At 33.6% G+C, this 17,836-nt stretch overlaps 1 protein-coding gene across 12 annotated transcripts in view; it reads left to right on the plus strand.

Annotated features, from left to right (window-relative positions):
• Positions 1–17,836, plus strand: part of Unc-115a (actin binding LIM protein Uncoordinated 115a) — a 211,453-nt gene that overhangs the window by 60,932 nt on the left and 132,685 nt on the right. For 11 of the 12 annotated variants that reach the window (XR_015071520.1, XM_085954505.1, XM_085954504.1 and 8 more), the window contains exon 2: positions 5,055–5,414. The exons of the other annotated variant lie outside the window; for it this stretch is intronic. Coding sequence is in view for 10 of the 11 variants with exons in the window: in XM_085954505.1 (XP_085810631.1) it covers positions 5,207–5,414 (208 nt within the window). In the remaining variant the exon portion in view is untranslated. The remainder of the gene's footprint in view (positions 1–5,054; positions 5,415–17,836) is intronic. 12 annotated transcript variants of the gene reach the window in all.

Here is a 17,836-nt window from a genome sequence, read left to right on the forward strand (position 1 = left end):
ATTCAGTTTCGTGGCCAATTCTATTGAGCGTTGATTCGTTTTTACTTCGCCATTTTGAAGTAACTGACATTAACCATCATAAATAATGGCAAGCCCACGTTGTTCTACTAGTTTAGTCAGATCTCAACTTCAGATATAAAATTTTTGTTGTAAAATAGAATTACGGTTTTTTAGAATTATTTTCCGGTCCACAATAATATTATGTATGTTACAATCGTCATGGACCCATGAGCATGATCCATGAGTCATGCCTTGATGACATAATAATTTATACTTACCCACTGCCAACAAAAAACCACAACACAGAATTTCATGTTTTGTACACTTTTAATGCTAACGCCCCATAGATTATTAATTCGATCCGGATGCTGTCTAAAAATATGTCTTTCAGAAATCTACCAACGTCGACGTTAATTTGGATTTCAATGCATAATAAAATATTAATTCTATGACAACACAATAAAAGAATATCGTATCGTGATAGTATCAGTAAAGGTTGGTATATAATTTTTTTCGGGATTTCGACTTTAAAAATAAATTATAACTTATTATAATATGACTTATGGAAGGTGCTTAACAAATAATTAATTACCTATAACAATATTTAATTAATCGTGTACTTCTCTTTCTCTGAAGAAATAAAAAACAGTATGTAAAAGAAAGACACAATACCTATATAGCGCAGATTTGGAAACCTTTTTCGACAATCATAATAATAGGTACTTATCACGATGTTCATTTGAAATTAGTTTACAATATGACGTAGGTATGTTCCTGTATTGTACCTACTTGCAACCTTTATTTTTTACGTTTAAATATGTCCGTAATATGAATGATTGTAAACTACGTTCTCGTTATTTAATTGAACTTCGAAATTATTGTAGGTTTTCGTCTAGATACGTGATTCGGTTGTTTGTTGTACATTCAACATTCAAGCACGAATGATTTTGGTTTTAGATAGTGTTGTGTGTTACTATTTTCTCATGATTACATACATACATGCATTGTTTCGACAATTTTCAAGTGCACGTGCGCTTATAGATTTTTTACTCCTGGTTAGTGGTTGTGTTCATTTTTCCTACCTTATGAATTCTTTGACGATAACCGATGGGTGATGATGACCTCCCAGTTCAATTCAAAACTGCTTCTTCCATCTTTCATTTCTTAATTATCCAGACTTCTTTCATGTTATTTACTACGTAAATCTAACATTCCCATGTTCGTGTAAGTTCTCGCTTGTCTTAAACATCCATTCTCTCGAAAATATTCTTCTATTGGCATGATAAATACATATTATACCTAATCAGGAAATCAAACGCATTCACTTTCCAAATAATTATTGTAAAAGTGGACATCCCTCTTTTACCATTCTTTTCGTACGTTTGAGATTACTTTACAATTTATTTGAGCGAGACAATTTGAACGTCAAAAGATCTAAAAGTGTTTTATTCACAAGTTTTATAATGACTCGCTTTCTATTCTATTTTTCACACGGGTATAATTTTGTCTGAAAGTTCGCGTTAGTCATCAAAAATGCATTGTGTGAAATTTTTACTTCTGAAATCTAAATAAGAGGCTGATGAGACAACTTTCTTTATGTTTCATTTTAAAGTGTCAATCATTATGTAGGAACTTGACATAACTATTCAATATCAAGTTTTGTTAAATTGTAATACAGGCCCAATGATGTTTCCTGTATTTTTAATCGCATTTGTCATTTACATCCCAGATAATTTCGTACCAAGACTCATAAATAATATAAATTCATTGATCTCCTTATTTGTATTTTTTGACATAGTAATAGCATAGAAGAGCTACCGTTTATCATATCTGTCATATAAAAAATAAAATTATAGCTATGAGCTCCTTTCTTAGTGGGATTTATGACATCCTCAATAATATTAGTGAATGGAGGTTGCCACGCATTCATCGTTTTCGATATGATCTTTTCATTCTCCTATGAGACCTACTTGGTAATTATTTAATTCAGCAGTGTCTCGTGTTTTTTTTTTTTTTTGAAAGTGAAATAACTCGTTTTGGCTGTAATAATATAATATTATGTTCATTATAACTGCGGATGAAGATACAAGTTAACTGCGGTCGTTCGATTGGAGGTTGTTATATCACAACAATCACAAGATAACATAACAAAACAGGTTTTCGGTTTTTTTCTCTCCGTTTAGACTTCGTAATGCGAATTTCTACATCGAATTTAATCCACGCCGCCTTTGGCTAGTATGCTATAATCACACATTCTTCATTTAAAAAAATGGCCATGTTACGAGTATGTTAGAGACAACTTCAAAGATATTATTTAATGATGATGTTTCGGGGAAGATTATGTATACCCATGTAACTAAATCCATAAAATAACTATTTGGTGTTTACTGTTAAATTAGTATGGAGTAAATTAGATTAGTCCATTATTGTTTCACCAAAATCATATGTGGTGCTGCTTCTATTAGCAATTAACAAGCGTAGATTTATCCAGAAACTTCATAAATTATAAATTGAGCATATTGAAAGCCATATCATAATATTTAATAATTATGATTTTATTGGAAATACATAACTTGGAAATAATGTATGTTCAATTATTATCGTTTTTCGTGTCTGACAGGATCCCACGTTATTTTGCTTACATGTATTTATTTATACATTTTTATCGCATTGTTTTAGATAGGTTGGTAATTATAAATTCAATAATTATTATCATACGTATAATGTACCTACATATTATGCTATCTAGCTGGATTTTCATATTTATTATAATTTTGGATTTTTAAATGACATTGCTTTATCGATATTAATATTCATTTTTATTATCCGAATGTTATATATTTTTCTGTAGTTATCTATGTTATCAAGTAGTTATAATGTAGGTGTCATATCTGCGTTTATAATAGTGTTTTAAAATGTGTAGTGTTAATTATGTAGGTACATCCTTCGATCATGGAAAATATTGTATTGTATGTACAATGTATTTTCTGCAAGTAATTCCGGGATACATTACTGTTGTCTCTGGCAGATATATTATGATGAAGTTCAAACTGAATCAAATAAATATTTTTTTATTTCATTTTGTAAATTAGTGATGACTGATGAGTAAGTAGTAACCCGTCTCGCGGGTTACATACGTTCCAGCAAGAACTTATTTTAATAACAATAATATGTCGAAAAATAAGAGATGTCATTTTTTTATAATATATTAATTGGTTTGAATAACTAGGTAAATTATGCGGACACACGAAGATTTTGGTGTTTAATTTGGTCCTCATGAAAAGATACGTTGTTCCACTATTGCTGTAAGCATACTTAATAGATTTTATAGAATTAACCATCACATCCAGTAGTTTAGTTTCTCGAAATTACCTGTTAGTAAGTACCTAGTTATTTTTTAATTTATCATAAATTTACCAAAGTCCACAGATTGTATTCCATGGGCAGGTGTCTTGGGAATATTAACAGTATTGAGTCTAGCTTCAGTGCCTACTTTTGGTTTAGTGTTAACAGTTGGTCAATGTGATAGTATCTTTGCTGGAGGAGTCATGGACCATAAACCGTTTTAGTTTTCATTCAAAATCAGATTCCATTGTGGTTCAGCGGTAGTAAAAATAATCATTTCATTTCCTGCAGTGGGGTAATTCGTCCGCGACCGGTGAAAGTCACCTGCTCGCTGTCTGACCGTCTGTGTCTGCCTGTACAGTATACTCGATCCTAACCAGAGCTCGCCATAACTAGGCAGATGTTTCTAAAGTCGCAAAAATAATCTGATGTTGTTAACAAGTTAAATTAAAATTCTAATTGTCAAGAACTTTATATTTACTATCGCAGGGCCTCGAACCGGAACCGAACCTAAAAAAATATCGGTTTTATCGGTTTGGTATAGGTAATATGTTCAAACACGCGCGTTAACATGATCTTACCCCCTCCCCCACTTTGGTTGTTGTTCAGTTGTCGTATGCGCAACACGTCTTACGTCTTGGGTCTTGGACACATTTAAAACTTAATCATTCAGAGCTAATCTGTAAAACCGGAAAACCGTAATTTTTTGGTACGAAAAACGGAACCGAACAAATATATTTTTTTTTTACTTGAATCGGAACAAGGTGGCGAGTTGAGGAAGAAAGTTTTAAACGTTACACCATACTTTTCAATAAAGTGTCCTTATTAGATAATATTGTTATTGGTACCTATCCGTAGACGTGTTGGTAGGTAATAATTATTATTAATTTACGGCAGGTTGGCGTTTATTTCTAAGTTTTTTTTACCGCTTCACTTTTTGCGATATCTATGTCAAACAATGATACATTGCAAAGTACATATTTACTTATTTTTTGAACTTAATGTTCAAAGAGCGGTTATCTTATCGTTATCTGCCGTAAGTATCAAATTAATCCAGGTTATTTTTGCCATCGGTTTTTCTTGCTGTTTCTTTTTTGTATAAGCTATCCCACACACGTTTTTCCGAAGTATTAGTTTTTATTATCAGTTAATTCAAATTACACAGACGTTTTCATTTCAATACCACTGCACAGTGTAACATTTTAAAGTTAACGTTTCAGTTTGGCCAATTCGACGTAACTATCAGAGTGGAACTTTGTGCTCAAAAAACGGAATATATATTTGATTGTGTCCGATTAAAAAAAATCCCGCCCAGGCAGAAGTACTTCTCTCGGTCCATAGTGAATAATAATTGCGAACGAATGATTTATTATAGTTAAGTACTTAAATCACGGTGTCAGATTGGAAGATTAAAATGTACCGTTTGACGAAATACCTACTACCTGCTTTAATCTCATTCCACTACGATACTGTCGATTTGACAATAAAGAGCGCTTAATTGGTTAACGATTGGATTTTGTTTTATTTCGTCATAGTACCTACTAAATTTGTATTACTCTCATAAGAACTTAAAGACAGACCATTTAAAATTGGATCAAATCTCACGGCATAATTTTCGATACCTATTCAATAATATGAAAATAATTACGAAAGAATGCAGAATTTAATGTATGCGCCAAATTAATATATATTTTTAAATATTTCTATAGATAGGTAGACATTAATTCCATGTGTCTGTAATAGTGGACAAAAAATATACAAGTGGGACAAGTGTTATTGTCTCTGTTTGATCGTTACATCGCTTGGCGTGTGTTTTTTGTGTAAAAGTGTAAAGTGAAAAAGTTGTTGGAGGAGAGTGAAAATGAAACCCAAGCCAGATTCAACGATTGATCGGAACGAAGCGTTCATCTTGTCGGAGAAGATCGACGACTCGAAAGACCCGAAGAAGAACGACAAAGAACTGAAGAAGGAACTGAAGAGGCTTGAGAAGGAGAAGGCGGAGAGGGAGAAGCGGGAGAAAAAGGAAAAGGAGAAGGAAAAAAAGGACCATGATAAGAAAACTAAAAAGGGTAAAATATATTGAATTTTTAAGACTATCATAATTACTAATCAAAAACAAAGTCTTGCGTCAATGGTACGCTATCAATTTGTTTTCCTATCTTATCGTGTTTGGTTAATCTAATCGATGATAACCTGTAAGTATGTTTCCGGTTAAGTGTAATTTTTTCTTGATACCTGATTTAGAGAAATATATATTTTGATAGCGGTCCACATTCATCGTTATCTTCCTTTGCGTCGTGCACTAAACGTAAACTTTGATTTTATGATAAATATTTGTAAAATTTTAAATGTCTTGTTCATTGTGATATTGTGCAGGTCAAGCCTGGCTATTTTGTTGAACACTCCATTCTTGTTGATCCGATTGCCAGATTATTTTAGTATACCTACCATTTATGATGCCCCAGCACTTTTTTTTCTGGTTTTATGGTCATTTAGTTCTGTGGGTCTATTCTATACTTATCGACCGCTAAAGTGATAAAGTGATAAAGTGATAAATATTATCAAACTTAGGGTGCAATTACAAACATCTTATTGTAATTGTTACAATAAGTGCTAATACTTTGAAAAAACCCTATCCTAAGTTTGATAATATTTATCACTTTATCACTTTAGCGATCGATAAGTATAGAATAGACTGGACTCAGTTGCAGTAGTCACAACACTCATAAAGGAATTAGGTGACATACTATTGTGATAAAGTTACCATTATTTATTAATTATGCGACCAATTCACGTTTTATCCAGTTTTTTCAATTAATCCATTCAATAGAACCTGAAGTGTGTTCCATATCATAATCATTGAAGCAACTTACATACTACTTAACTGCTGGTTGGGAGACCACCATAGCATCTAAATCGTTTTTTTTTTGAGTAAATCACAGGCTTATTTTATATGTTTCCACAATATCAAAGATTAAATTGTATGAAAAAATTGTGCGACGGGAACGTGTTATAAATAATATCCTTTTGAAGACCGTATTTTAAAAAGTAACACGGTAGAGACAGCGCAGTGCAACATTAATAGTTTTTACAGACTTATTAGGACATATTTTAATTTTTGGGGATTCATTTGCAAAACGTTGGGTATTTTTGCCGGACTGATTTCTCATTGGTAGTAGCGTATTTAATTGACTAGGTTTATTAATCTAAATTTAACTGATTTAAGGGAGTTGATAATTCATTAAGACTAACGTTTATTTATAATATATTAATGTTTTTGATGTAGTTGTGCTACATTACATTGTAGCTAACCTAATCAGTAGACTACGAGTCTTTTTTTCAGTTTGACTTGCATATGTATAATTAATTATGTATGCTCCGTCACTCCGTGTATATAGGAAGGGTTTCAACGCCTTTGGTAGATGATACCCATTTCTGAAAATCATATTTTTATGTTACCTATTATAATTGTATTCTCAATCAAAAACCTCACGTGCATTCATGAGTCGCACAATATGTAGCCATATCCCAGTCATACACGAGCGTCATCCTCGCCGTAGGTATTCACTATATTTCTTTTGTATATAATCAAAGATCGCCTTTATTTTGAGACAACGCTACAAAGGATATGGGTCGGTGACTTTGAACCATAACAGCTCTCCCTCAATAAATACTTCTGACAAAATAACCTTTGCGCACAGCGAAATCGTTTGTCAGATTCCTGCGTGAATCGTTCGTCCTTACTGGCATTAAAACTGAATCATATTAAAATAATTTCTAATTTATCAACCAGTTGGAATTTAGTTTCTTTGTTGTGATAGATTCACGATTATATTTACGCATCGTTAATTATATTCAATTTACAATGTCATGTCACGCAGTAAATCTTTCGTAGGTCTGCTTGTTAATATATTATTTTATTGTAGACTGCAATAAATTTTAATTTTACGATTTTTATTTATTTCAAGAAAATATTTTGTGTAGGTAGACATCCTAATATAATGTGGAAACTTTTTTCGCCATCAACGAGAAAAATGTTTACCCCTTCGTACGTGAACTTTGTTTAGCGAAGGGTGAGATCAATTTGACATGTCCAATGTTAAATTCCGAGAGAAAATACAATAATAAATAATGTTGTCTTTATCAAAACTTGGATTTGCTATTCGGATGTAGATATTATGACCAGTCATAACAATATCACGGTTGGAACCTTGCTGGTTTTAACGCGGGTCAAAAGTTATTTTTTAAATTTATAAGTAATTCAGATGTCGCTTGTATGTGTATGTACGCATTATATTATGTCAACTGGTGTCATTAACAATAGTGCGTCGATTATAGTTGTGTGTTTTTTCAAAACATTTAATTTGTTAAATTATTGTCGTAGGTCCACTACCCCAATTCAGGTCAGTGGTGTAGGGCTAGGGCTAGATAAAAGAGTCCCAATTTTTTTAACATCCTAAATAGTCCCTCCCACCTTGCATCAGCAATGACAAGAGAAATGACGCGATATAATATTAAAGAACGATATATTTTAGGAATAATTTAATTATGACTAATCGCTTCCCTCGCATTTTTACGCCCAGTTTTAGTGGTTCTCTATTGTCTTCAGCTTAAAAATACCAGCGACATTATTTTTTTATTCGCGTGGTTTGGTGGAAACTGTCTTGAAAAGTACCGAACTTATTGTAGAATACCGCTGATGTACAATCAATGAAGTTTTAATAAAACAATATGTTATCGATACTAGTCCACCCGCAAACTGGTATTAATTTTACACTTGTGTAAATTGTGGCCGAGTCTGTTTTTTTTATATTGTTTATTAATTGCATTATTATTTGATTGTATGACGTAGATTGAAAAATAATATATGTCTCATAATTATTTCTATCTTAAAATTTGTAACTAAATAACTGCCAAATTTTAAATGTGTCTCAAAACAAAGTATACATTTGTTGTAAACATAACAATATACACATTCCCCTTTATAGTTATATGAGTTACCTATATGATTATTGATTATGTGCGTTTGCCTTAGTTTGTCTTTATAATCATGTTTGTTGTCTATTAGTATGTTTATTATCCTATCAATGAATAATACATTTAAAAATGAATGTGCGTCACTTGAACTCGTGCCGTTGATCCCGATTCATAGCTCATTCAGTCACCACTCACTCACCAGTAATTTAGTATAATAAAATATTGTGTCCATTTACTTAGTTTTATGTTTGTTGGCATTAATTTTAAACGAATGAGTAAGGCAATTAGGTCGATATGAAAGTTGTAAGTAAGTATTTTCTTCGTAGCATTCATATTTGTATAACTGACAGTGATTAGTGATAATATAAATATTAATTAAAATAATAAAAAGTAATAATAAATGAATTTTAATAAATTGACTATGTACCTACCTACTACATGTACCTGCTTATTTTTGTTTGAAAGGTATCGTCTCAAATAATATCTCCGATCCATATTCAAATGAGCTAATTTGCATGTCAAGTTTTGACATTGAACACTTCGGATCCATATTCCGTACAGCACACAGAGACGAGCCAAGCGGAGGTGTTGAGGGTGCGTGGCACCCGGGCAACAAGATTCAGGGGGCGGTAAAATACACATAAATTTTATCGTTACACATATCTACCTATTATTTATTATTAAAAATATTGTATTACGTAAACCGAATTTAATGTATAAATAAAAGTACCTATATGTGTATTTTTTTATTTTTATAGAATTATTAATAACCATAGGTATCCTTGCTTTTTCGTACAAGGTGGTTGTTAGTAATTTTGAACAATCACAAACACCCAGGCTTTGAGAAAAACACATAAATATTGTGTGTCCTGACCGGGAATCGAACCCAGCAACTCTCGGGTGGAAGGCAAGCGCCTTACGCACTGCACCATGAGAGCCGCCTACCTATATGTGTTGGATTCTACCGACGAGTGACACTTATCAAAGGGAAGCAAATCTAAATTTAAAACTATCTAGGTACAATCTACATAATAATAAGTATATTTAATTGTTCAAGATCTCCGATTTATGACAATGGCATGCATCACAGTTGTATAAAATAGACTCGAAAGTATTCTCTCGTAGTCTACAAAAATATAATTGTAGGAAATTAACCGATAATATTCGCAGGAGCATTTTTATAATATGTAATTAACTTACTTTCATGGATAGTTAAAAAATTACCTGCTGAAAAATTTTCGTATTAAACTTGTAAAAATGATTATGATAATAAGATCATTTTGTGATCTATGATATTTATGAGACTTGGAATGACCGTGAGACCATGAGAACCGTGAGACTGGAAAAACCAAGCCGGGTTTCTACCTGGTCGAGCGTGTGCAGACCAAATCCACAACCTACGATGTCTTCTCCAGCAGACCCATGAGTTGAACAGTCCGATGGCTTGCTGCTTTGTGGATTATGAGAAGGCTTTCGACAGTCCGCACCGCCCCTCCCTCTGGATGATACTGGGAGCATACGGGATGCCTCCCAAGATCATTGCCATAATCAAAAGCCTGCACGAGAATAGCGAATGCTGTGTCAGAATTGGAGACACTGCACACAATGGTTCGGGGTCACGACCGGAGTCAGACAGGATTGTGTCCTTGCACCGTTTCTCTTTATCATTCTCTTTGACTTCATACTACGGAAGTCAATACCACCCGACCGAGGCATACCTGTTACCCCCACGGTGAAGCTATACGACCTGTAATACGCCGATGATGCTGTCCTATTCGACAACTCAATCGAGGGCATTCAAGAGACAATCGACAGGTTGCATAACAACTCCTCTCGCGTTGGTTTGAAAATCAACGCGAAGAAAACCAAAGTCTTGTGCAATAGCACCTGTCCTGATCCAGATTTCCCTCTGATTAGCGATGGACAAAACATCGAGAGCGTCGACAGCTTCAAATACCTGGGGGTACACATCACGGGAGATGGCATTTTGCAGAAAAAGCTCGCTATCCGAATGAGAATGGCTGGAGCAACATTCAACTCGATGCGAAATGTCTGGGACTCACGATTGTACTCGGTCAAAACCAAATGCCGCGTATTCGACGCTTGAATTTTGACGGTGCTGCTTTACGGTAGCAAATCATGACACCTTACGAAGGCTCAGAGCAACCGTATACTGAGCTTCGAAAACAGATGTTTGCGACGAATACTGGGTGTGCGGTGGGGTATGACTTTAGGAGCAACGAGGAGATAAGAGAACGCACCAAGCAGCCTCTCATCACGCTGAAAGTGAAGAGGCGACATTGGACCTGGCTCGGCCACGTGCTGCGGATGCCAGAAGAGAACTTTAACCTGGCTTGCCTGTTCTTCAAGCCAACCGGATTCCGGCGACCTGGAAGGCCGCTAAATACAATCTACAGAGTGTAGATTGTATTTAGCGGCCTTTAGGGAGCTATGGGACGCTGGTTTGACCTGGAACGAAGCAAGAAGACCGGCGAGCGACAGGGATTCTTGGAGGCGCCGCGTGGTGTCCATATGCTCCAGTTAAGGGGCGGATATGGCCAAAGAAGAAGAAGAATATATTTATACCTAAATATTTTGAAAACAATAGAATAGTGATTTGAACTATTTTCATTTTTTTGTATATTTCCATTTATCTATATAATATATCGTATTATCATATCTACCAATCGAAGTTTTTCGAAAATTTTCGTTGAAGGTTTCTTGCTTTATTTCCGAGAAATTAAAATTGTACCTAACCATTTATTTTGTTTACTGCAATAATATTTTTTTGAAATTTATTATCATACATATTTCATCATTCGTGGCGCAATATCCCGGTGTGGGCTATGCCCTCAAGTCGTATTTCCCTCTCCAATCAATCCTCTCCCAATCCAAGAATCCAATCGCGCGTGCATTCTTCACTGGCCTCACCATCCAACAACCGCAATTTGGGTCCTCCAACAACAGGTAACTCCTCCCCCCAGATGGATTCGCATTAATAACTTTCCGGACGGGTCGGCCCAGGTCCATTCGTTGAACATGGCCAGCTCATTTCATTCAAGAAAATTTGATGGTTTATTATTTTTTTATGATTTGCACAAAAATCATTCATTTTTTGAAAACATTATTTTCCCGATTTGTAATGGAATGCGCAAAAAAACTTGACGCAAGTAAGATCCATTTTTTTTTATTATCCTGATATGGATTAATTATGGCATATTAATAATATACTTACTTACTTAAATATCTATTTATATAATATGTTGGTATGAGAAGAAAAACAATTCTATATCTATATTACATACACAATAATATATGTATAAAAATATTATGGTTTATCGGAGATTCTTCCAGTGCCGTTTTATTTCGATGCACACATGGCTCCCTGGGAAATTCATGTCTGCACTACTATCTGGCCATTTGTTACACATGTCATAGAACATGGGAGATTGTACATTCAAGAATAAATTAGTTTTGATATTGTTTTTTTTCTGCGGTGATCTCATGCTTGGCGGCCGTCTACTCGCGTTGTATTATTTTGTAAGGTAGGATGAAAATAATAATGCGTATTACACGTCGAACGTGAAAGTATCAAAGTCTGCAAATTGCATATGGTATTCCTGAGCAGTTTGTAGAAATGTTTTCGTTCTTTATCATCAGTGCTGTATACATAGTTCGTTAGTTACTTACTTAATTCGATTTTGTGAGTCATTTATAGAGAAATAGATGTGCGGAGTGGGATATCATAACTGACATACAGTGACATGACTCTGAAACCACCGCCTTTTGAGTTAAATGACGTTCACATTGTATGAGTATTTTTTACGATTGATATTATTATGATGACTTTAGTGTTCAATAATCTGCTTATTAACCTGTAGATCAATTCTATTAAATGCACTGTGCATTTGAATGATGGTGAAGTAGGGTGGACAGGGATTTCGGGCACTAACTTAATTGATGGTTGGTCGAGGACTCTTCCGAATCAGTCACTCGCACACTTGTTACGTTTATGTGGTTGCATCGCCAATTACTCACTCGCGCCCACGCCCACGCCCACCCAGTGATGTTCGTGTTTATTGGTTTGTAATTATTGATGTTGATCTGATCGCGATCGATTTGGCACTGAATTAAAGTGTATCCAGAAGAAGGTTTGGAAGGTGGAGTGGAAATTTGGATAGAAATTATTGTCGCAAATAATAGATATTATCCTAATATCTTTCCTTCTGTCTATTAAATTACCAAGAAAACAATATGAAAAACATCGATTTCATTATTGTGTGGACACCATCCCTACTGTGGGTTAGGTTAGGTGCTGTTTTTTTTTATTAGCAGTACTTAATTGTTTTTATTAACAATAAATGTATGGTGCTATATTTCGTATTAGTGGTTCTCATTTCCCATAATAGTAATAAACGCGAGGTATAAGGTGATTAGGTGACTTAAGATTTTTTAAAAATAACGAAAAACGTAATTATCACGTGCATACTATGTTCCGTAACAATAAACATTTTTCTCACCACTCCCTCGCTCACTTAAAATTAGTTATCTAAGTTCATTAACGGGAGTAGATAAACAAAACCAATCACTTAAAAATACTACTACATACTTAATTGGAAAGCCTGATTGAAACCATTTTACAGTTTCAGAAAACGTCCATGTCAAGGCTAATTCCATTACGGCTGTCCTCTAGTGACCAACCAAGCAAAAATAGCTTATGCAATATACTTGTATCCCTATATCTCACGACAAAATTTTCAATTACCATAGTTTATGTTCTGATAATTGAATCGAAGAAGGATGTTTTGTAACGTTGAACACTTGTATTTTGTATTTGTTACCTTTTCTTAAATTAATAAAACTGTTTTATTGTCATAATAATAATATTTTCTCCATTAAACCTATGTATTTCCAAGATTGAACGAACGCAATATTAACAATAAACGTCTTCAATCGTATAAATTATACTAGATGTTTTGAAAGATTTTGTTAATGCTATATGTATATTATATAAAAAATGAATATCAACTATTGAAAAATGTCCTTGGATCCCGGGATCGTCATATTGTAATCCCGGTATCAAAATTTTGGCTCGGGATTGGATTCTCTACCCTTGGCATTCAGTCTAGGCGTCACTAGTTAAGTAGTTACTATGACAAAAAATAGGCATTCTTAATATCTCTAAAAATAGTTTAGGGCCAATATTGCAAGGCACTGAGAAAATAATATATCTTTATCGCTTTCGTTTCATTGTTCGTGGTACTTACGTAGAATATTGGATCTCCTTTAACAAACCCATCTTTGAAAAACCTAAATTTAACGATGATCAAATCATGCTCGAATTTGTGGGTATAGATATAGCTGTCATTCTTGAGAATTTTTCAATCGTTTAAAATTACTATAATTTGTATTTAGTATACGTTTGCTTTATTTAAGGAGAAAGGGCCTTGACAGGCTGCTAGTTTTGTCGATTAAAGTTAACATTCTCTTGCAATGGAATGATCATAGAAAAATACCTACATTAGGAAGTTATCCATATTGTAATAAGATTGTCTTCGTTTCTATTTTTGACAGAATTTACCATGCAATATTATTTGTAACTAATGCAGATTCTTGCGCTATAAGATTACATATTATTTTACACTCAGAAGTACCCACTCACCACACATTGTTTTAATTGTGTTAATATTATGAATAAAGTGCGGTTGTGATGTGCTGGTGTAGCTGCTATGAGGAAGCAATTAATTAATTAGTAACAATTACTAGCAGATAGAGTGGTAATAAATTAATCACTGCAGTCGGGGAGATAACGTCCAATTTAGTACCCACGCTATATTTATTATCCTACATTTTTTATTAAAATGTACAACCTGATTTCCTTCTGTATTATGGTTAAAATTAGGAACTCAAAAAAGCGTTTGTCGGCGGTAAAAGCGGTATTATTGGGTTATTTTAATAGAACATGACCCCGACCATGGCCCCCACAAAGGGGGGGCTGACAGGGCTCTAGCCTGGGGGCCCGGGCTCAGGAAGGACCCGGCGTGGCGAGTCGACCAGATAAGTGATATAAATACACATTACAAATTCTCTCTAATAGTAAAAAAAGTCGCCTGCGGAGCTATTTTCCTTCACTACTGTTATTATTTAAAATTATGTATTTGTACAATTTTTATTTGTGTATCGATACTCGACAACTCCATAATTCAAATGGATGTATTAAAATATTTAAAAAAACACTAAAAATATTCACATTAATTCTACCGCGTACACCATTTGGAAAACGATACTGTGGAGCGTTACACTGCCTTTATCCTTAACGATAGGTAGGGGGCGCCAAAGATCCTGGCCTGGGGGCCCGCTTCAGGATGTGGGATCCATGACCCCGGCATTGGGGCATTTCGACATTCGGTCACATTCACTTATTATCCATCTTATCTATATTGATGGAATTGAGCTATAATCACACATACATATTATTTTTCCTTGATTGCTTCAATAGTGTTAAGGATCGTACATTTAGAAGACTCATTATTCAGGTTTCCGGGGTGGGGTGGGGGTGTAGGTGAAAACATTCTTTACAACTGCCTTAGAAGAAAGCAGGACTTGAAAAAATATCTTCATAAACCGCATCAGAAAGATTATTTTTAAACACGAATAAAAATCAAACAAAAAATAGCAGGTAGATTTACGATCCGAACAACCTCACACGCTACATACTTTCGTATTAATTCGGCTTTTTGCTGAAAATTCCTCCGACTTTGGTGTCTCGTTAATTTGATGGATGGATTGTTCCAGTTCGTGTTTGGCTCAGGTGAAAAAAGCTGATATTCTTAATGTTGCTATAATTAGACACACCGACATAGTTGATTACGATCGTTATTCTCGGTTTAACGTTCCTAATCGAGCCGTAGTTTTGTTTACTTGATAGATTTGTGCACAACGTGATCGGTACAATACTTGGATAATGAATATTTTCTGCATGGCAGTGATGCCCAACAGGTGTTCCGCAAGCTATATCGGGTTCCGCCATGAATTCGCATAAGATGTACAAGTAAATAAATGGTCAACATGACTTACATACACCATAAACAACGAAGCATTTTGAAAACTTTATTAGAGATATCGCGTCAAATTTATCATTGAAGAGGGTTTCAAAATGTTGTAGCAACAATATATGAATAAGTAAAAAATGAGGAATTGAATGGTCAGTAATGAGCGCCACAACCTACTATGCATTGTTCGTTACCGTGCTGCTATAATTAGTCCAAAATTAGTAATTAACGATTTTATTTTATTAAAATACTTTATTGGATTCATTTATTAGACAATTATTGTATAATCGGGTATTTAACATACATAACTTAACAGTAGGTATGACGTCTGAAATAAGAGTCCTTGCTATATTTACTACATGCGCAAATATAGTTTGGATACTGGATAGATATTTATCGTAGGTATCGATAGAATGTATAGGTGTCCTTAACAACAGATATTCCACAAAAACATCATAACTATCGACCGTGAAGCGAACATCACAATTTATATTATTACACCATCCACAACATTGTGGGAACAAGGCTAGTTCCTAAAATTACACAATAAATCTAGTCTATAATCAGTAGGTAGGTACTTAATCTAAAAGGTATCCCCATAGATGTATTATAGGGTATCCCTTATTTATTTATTTATTTCAAACATCCCCTGCTATTATAATATTTTACAATATAACACAATACCTACTGTGTTCATGTCGTAGGATATCTAATAATATTTTATAACAATATACTAACGTTACAATTAGAGAAATATACATGTTGATTTATATTCATAATTCGTGGATAGTAAAATATGTTTTAACGTCTACATTTTTTTTGCAATAGTATCTGTCAGTAACTATTATTATTACTGAATATTGTGTATGCAGATCATGCGTTACATACAAGTATAACATTGTAAGGGACGGTAAATTAATGAAGAAATGCGAATAAACATATTTAGAGTAGATATAGCAAAATTGTACCCTGCGGCGCTTACATTCTTTGAGTGTTTGTGGATGTGTACATCAGAAATTTAAAGAGTTAATCATTGTTCATAATATGTCTTGTATCCGTTTCAAATAGCCACACAGAAATTATACAATATAGTAGGTAAGTACGTACCTACCTATATCTAAATGTAGGTACATAACATTTGAATCTACAAATAGTACCTAAGGTGCGGTATGCATATATTATATGTTACTGCTAACTTGAATTCCACATATTATGTCCCGTAATTGGCTCATCTGAGTCTATTTGTCACGCAGGCAAGAGTTCCCCGAGATTTTGTTCTATCAAACAAAATATTATGTTTTAAGTCGAAGAAATTCATTAAAATCTAATGAGTAGACACCGGACATCTGGAGTCCTTTTTTTTTGGGACGGACTCGAATATTACAACATTTTTTAATTAAAAAATGCGTTAATAATTTATGGAACCTATGTTTTTCAGAAAAATAAGTTGTACGATGTAGTAGGTACAATGAAATATGAAATAAATGATATTGATAATATGTGCAAGAGACTTTATCGATACTTAATTATATAGAAACGCTGCTATTAGTAGGTAGATATACTATACTATTTAGAGAAATTAATGAAGCGCTTACGTATAGAGTGGAAAAATTAGTTGTTAATAGTAATATCTATAATATTTAATAATATTCCACTTTTTATATACATACCTATTATTGTAATCAAAGTTTAAAATTTCTACTAAACTACTTTTATTTTCACTATCAAATAACAAATCACACTTGCTCCCATAATGAGAAGGACCTGACAGCTAGTGTATTATTAAAATCGTACCAAATCTGAATGATTTCGTATATTATGTTGATACTACGAAAATATATAATATGAAAACATATTATTATATTATATGGATTTATGGATGGGTAAAATGGGGAATATCGGACCTATGTGGTTAATGAAACCCTTTAGAAAAAGTTTCGTACGAAAGATACTTCAAATCGTACTTTTGTGTTTCAAGCAAGTGGTTGGACATATTGAGATATTCAATTTTAATATATAGGTACTGATGTTGTAATGTTTTTTTTGACATTTTATAGGCCATTTTCAAAAACTTTATATTCATCATGCAAAATATGTAAGTACATGCGTTTTCTGTTAATTGCTACTCCCTAATACTATAAATTATATATCATAGTATTATTTCAATGAAATATATAAACCCGATATAATTATTTATTTCGGAAGTTATCAAAATGATACAATCATAATTAGTCGACATTGATACATTGTGTATATATAGTACCTAATACCATTGATAATAAATTATTTTATCAAGAAAATATTAGATATAAATAGGTATAACACAGTTGCAGTGCCTACCATTTGCCTTAACAAGTTGACCTTGGTTCTAATAGTTCATTGATTTATCCAATCTGGGAGTTCACACATGAAACTATAATTTGATGTTATAGTAATATGGTAGAAAAAACAAAAAAAACTTA

Source organism: Rhyacophila brunnea, unplaced genomic scaffold (assembly GCF_057557595.1).
Source record: "Rhyacophila brunnea isolate RB1 unplaced genomic scaffold, BYU_Rbru_1.0 scaffold_4, whole genome shotgun sequence".
In the NCBI taxonomy this organism is placed as follows: domain Eukaryota; kingdom Metazoa; phylum Arthropoda; class Insecta; order Trichoptera; family Rhyacophilidae; genus Rhyacophila; species Rhyacophila brunnea.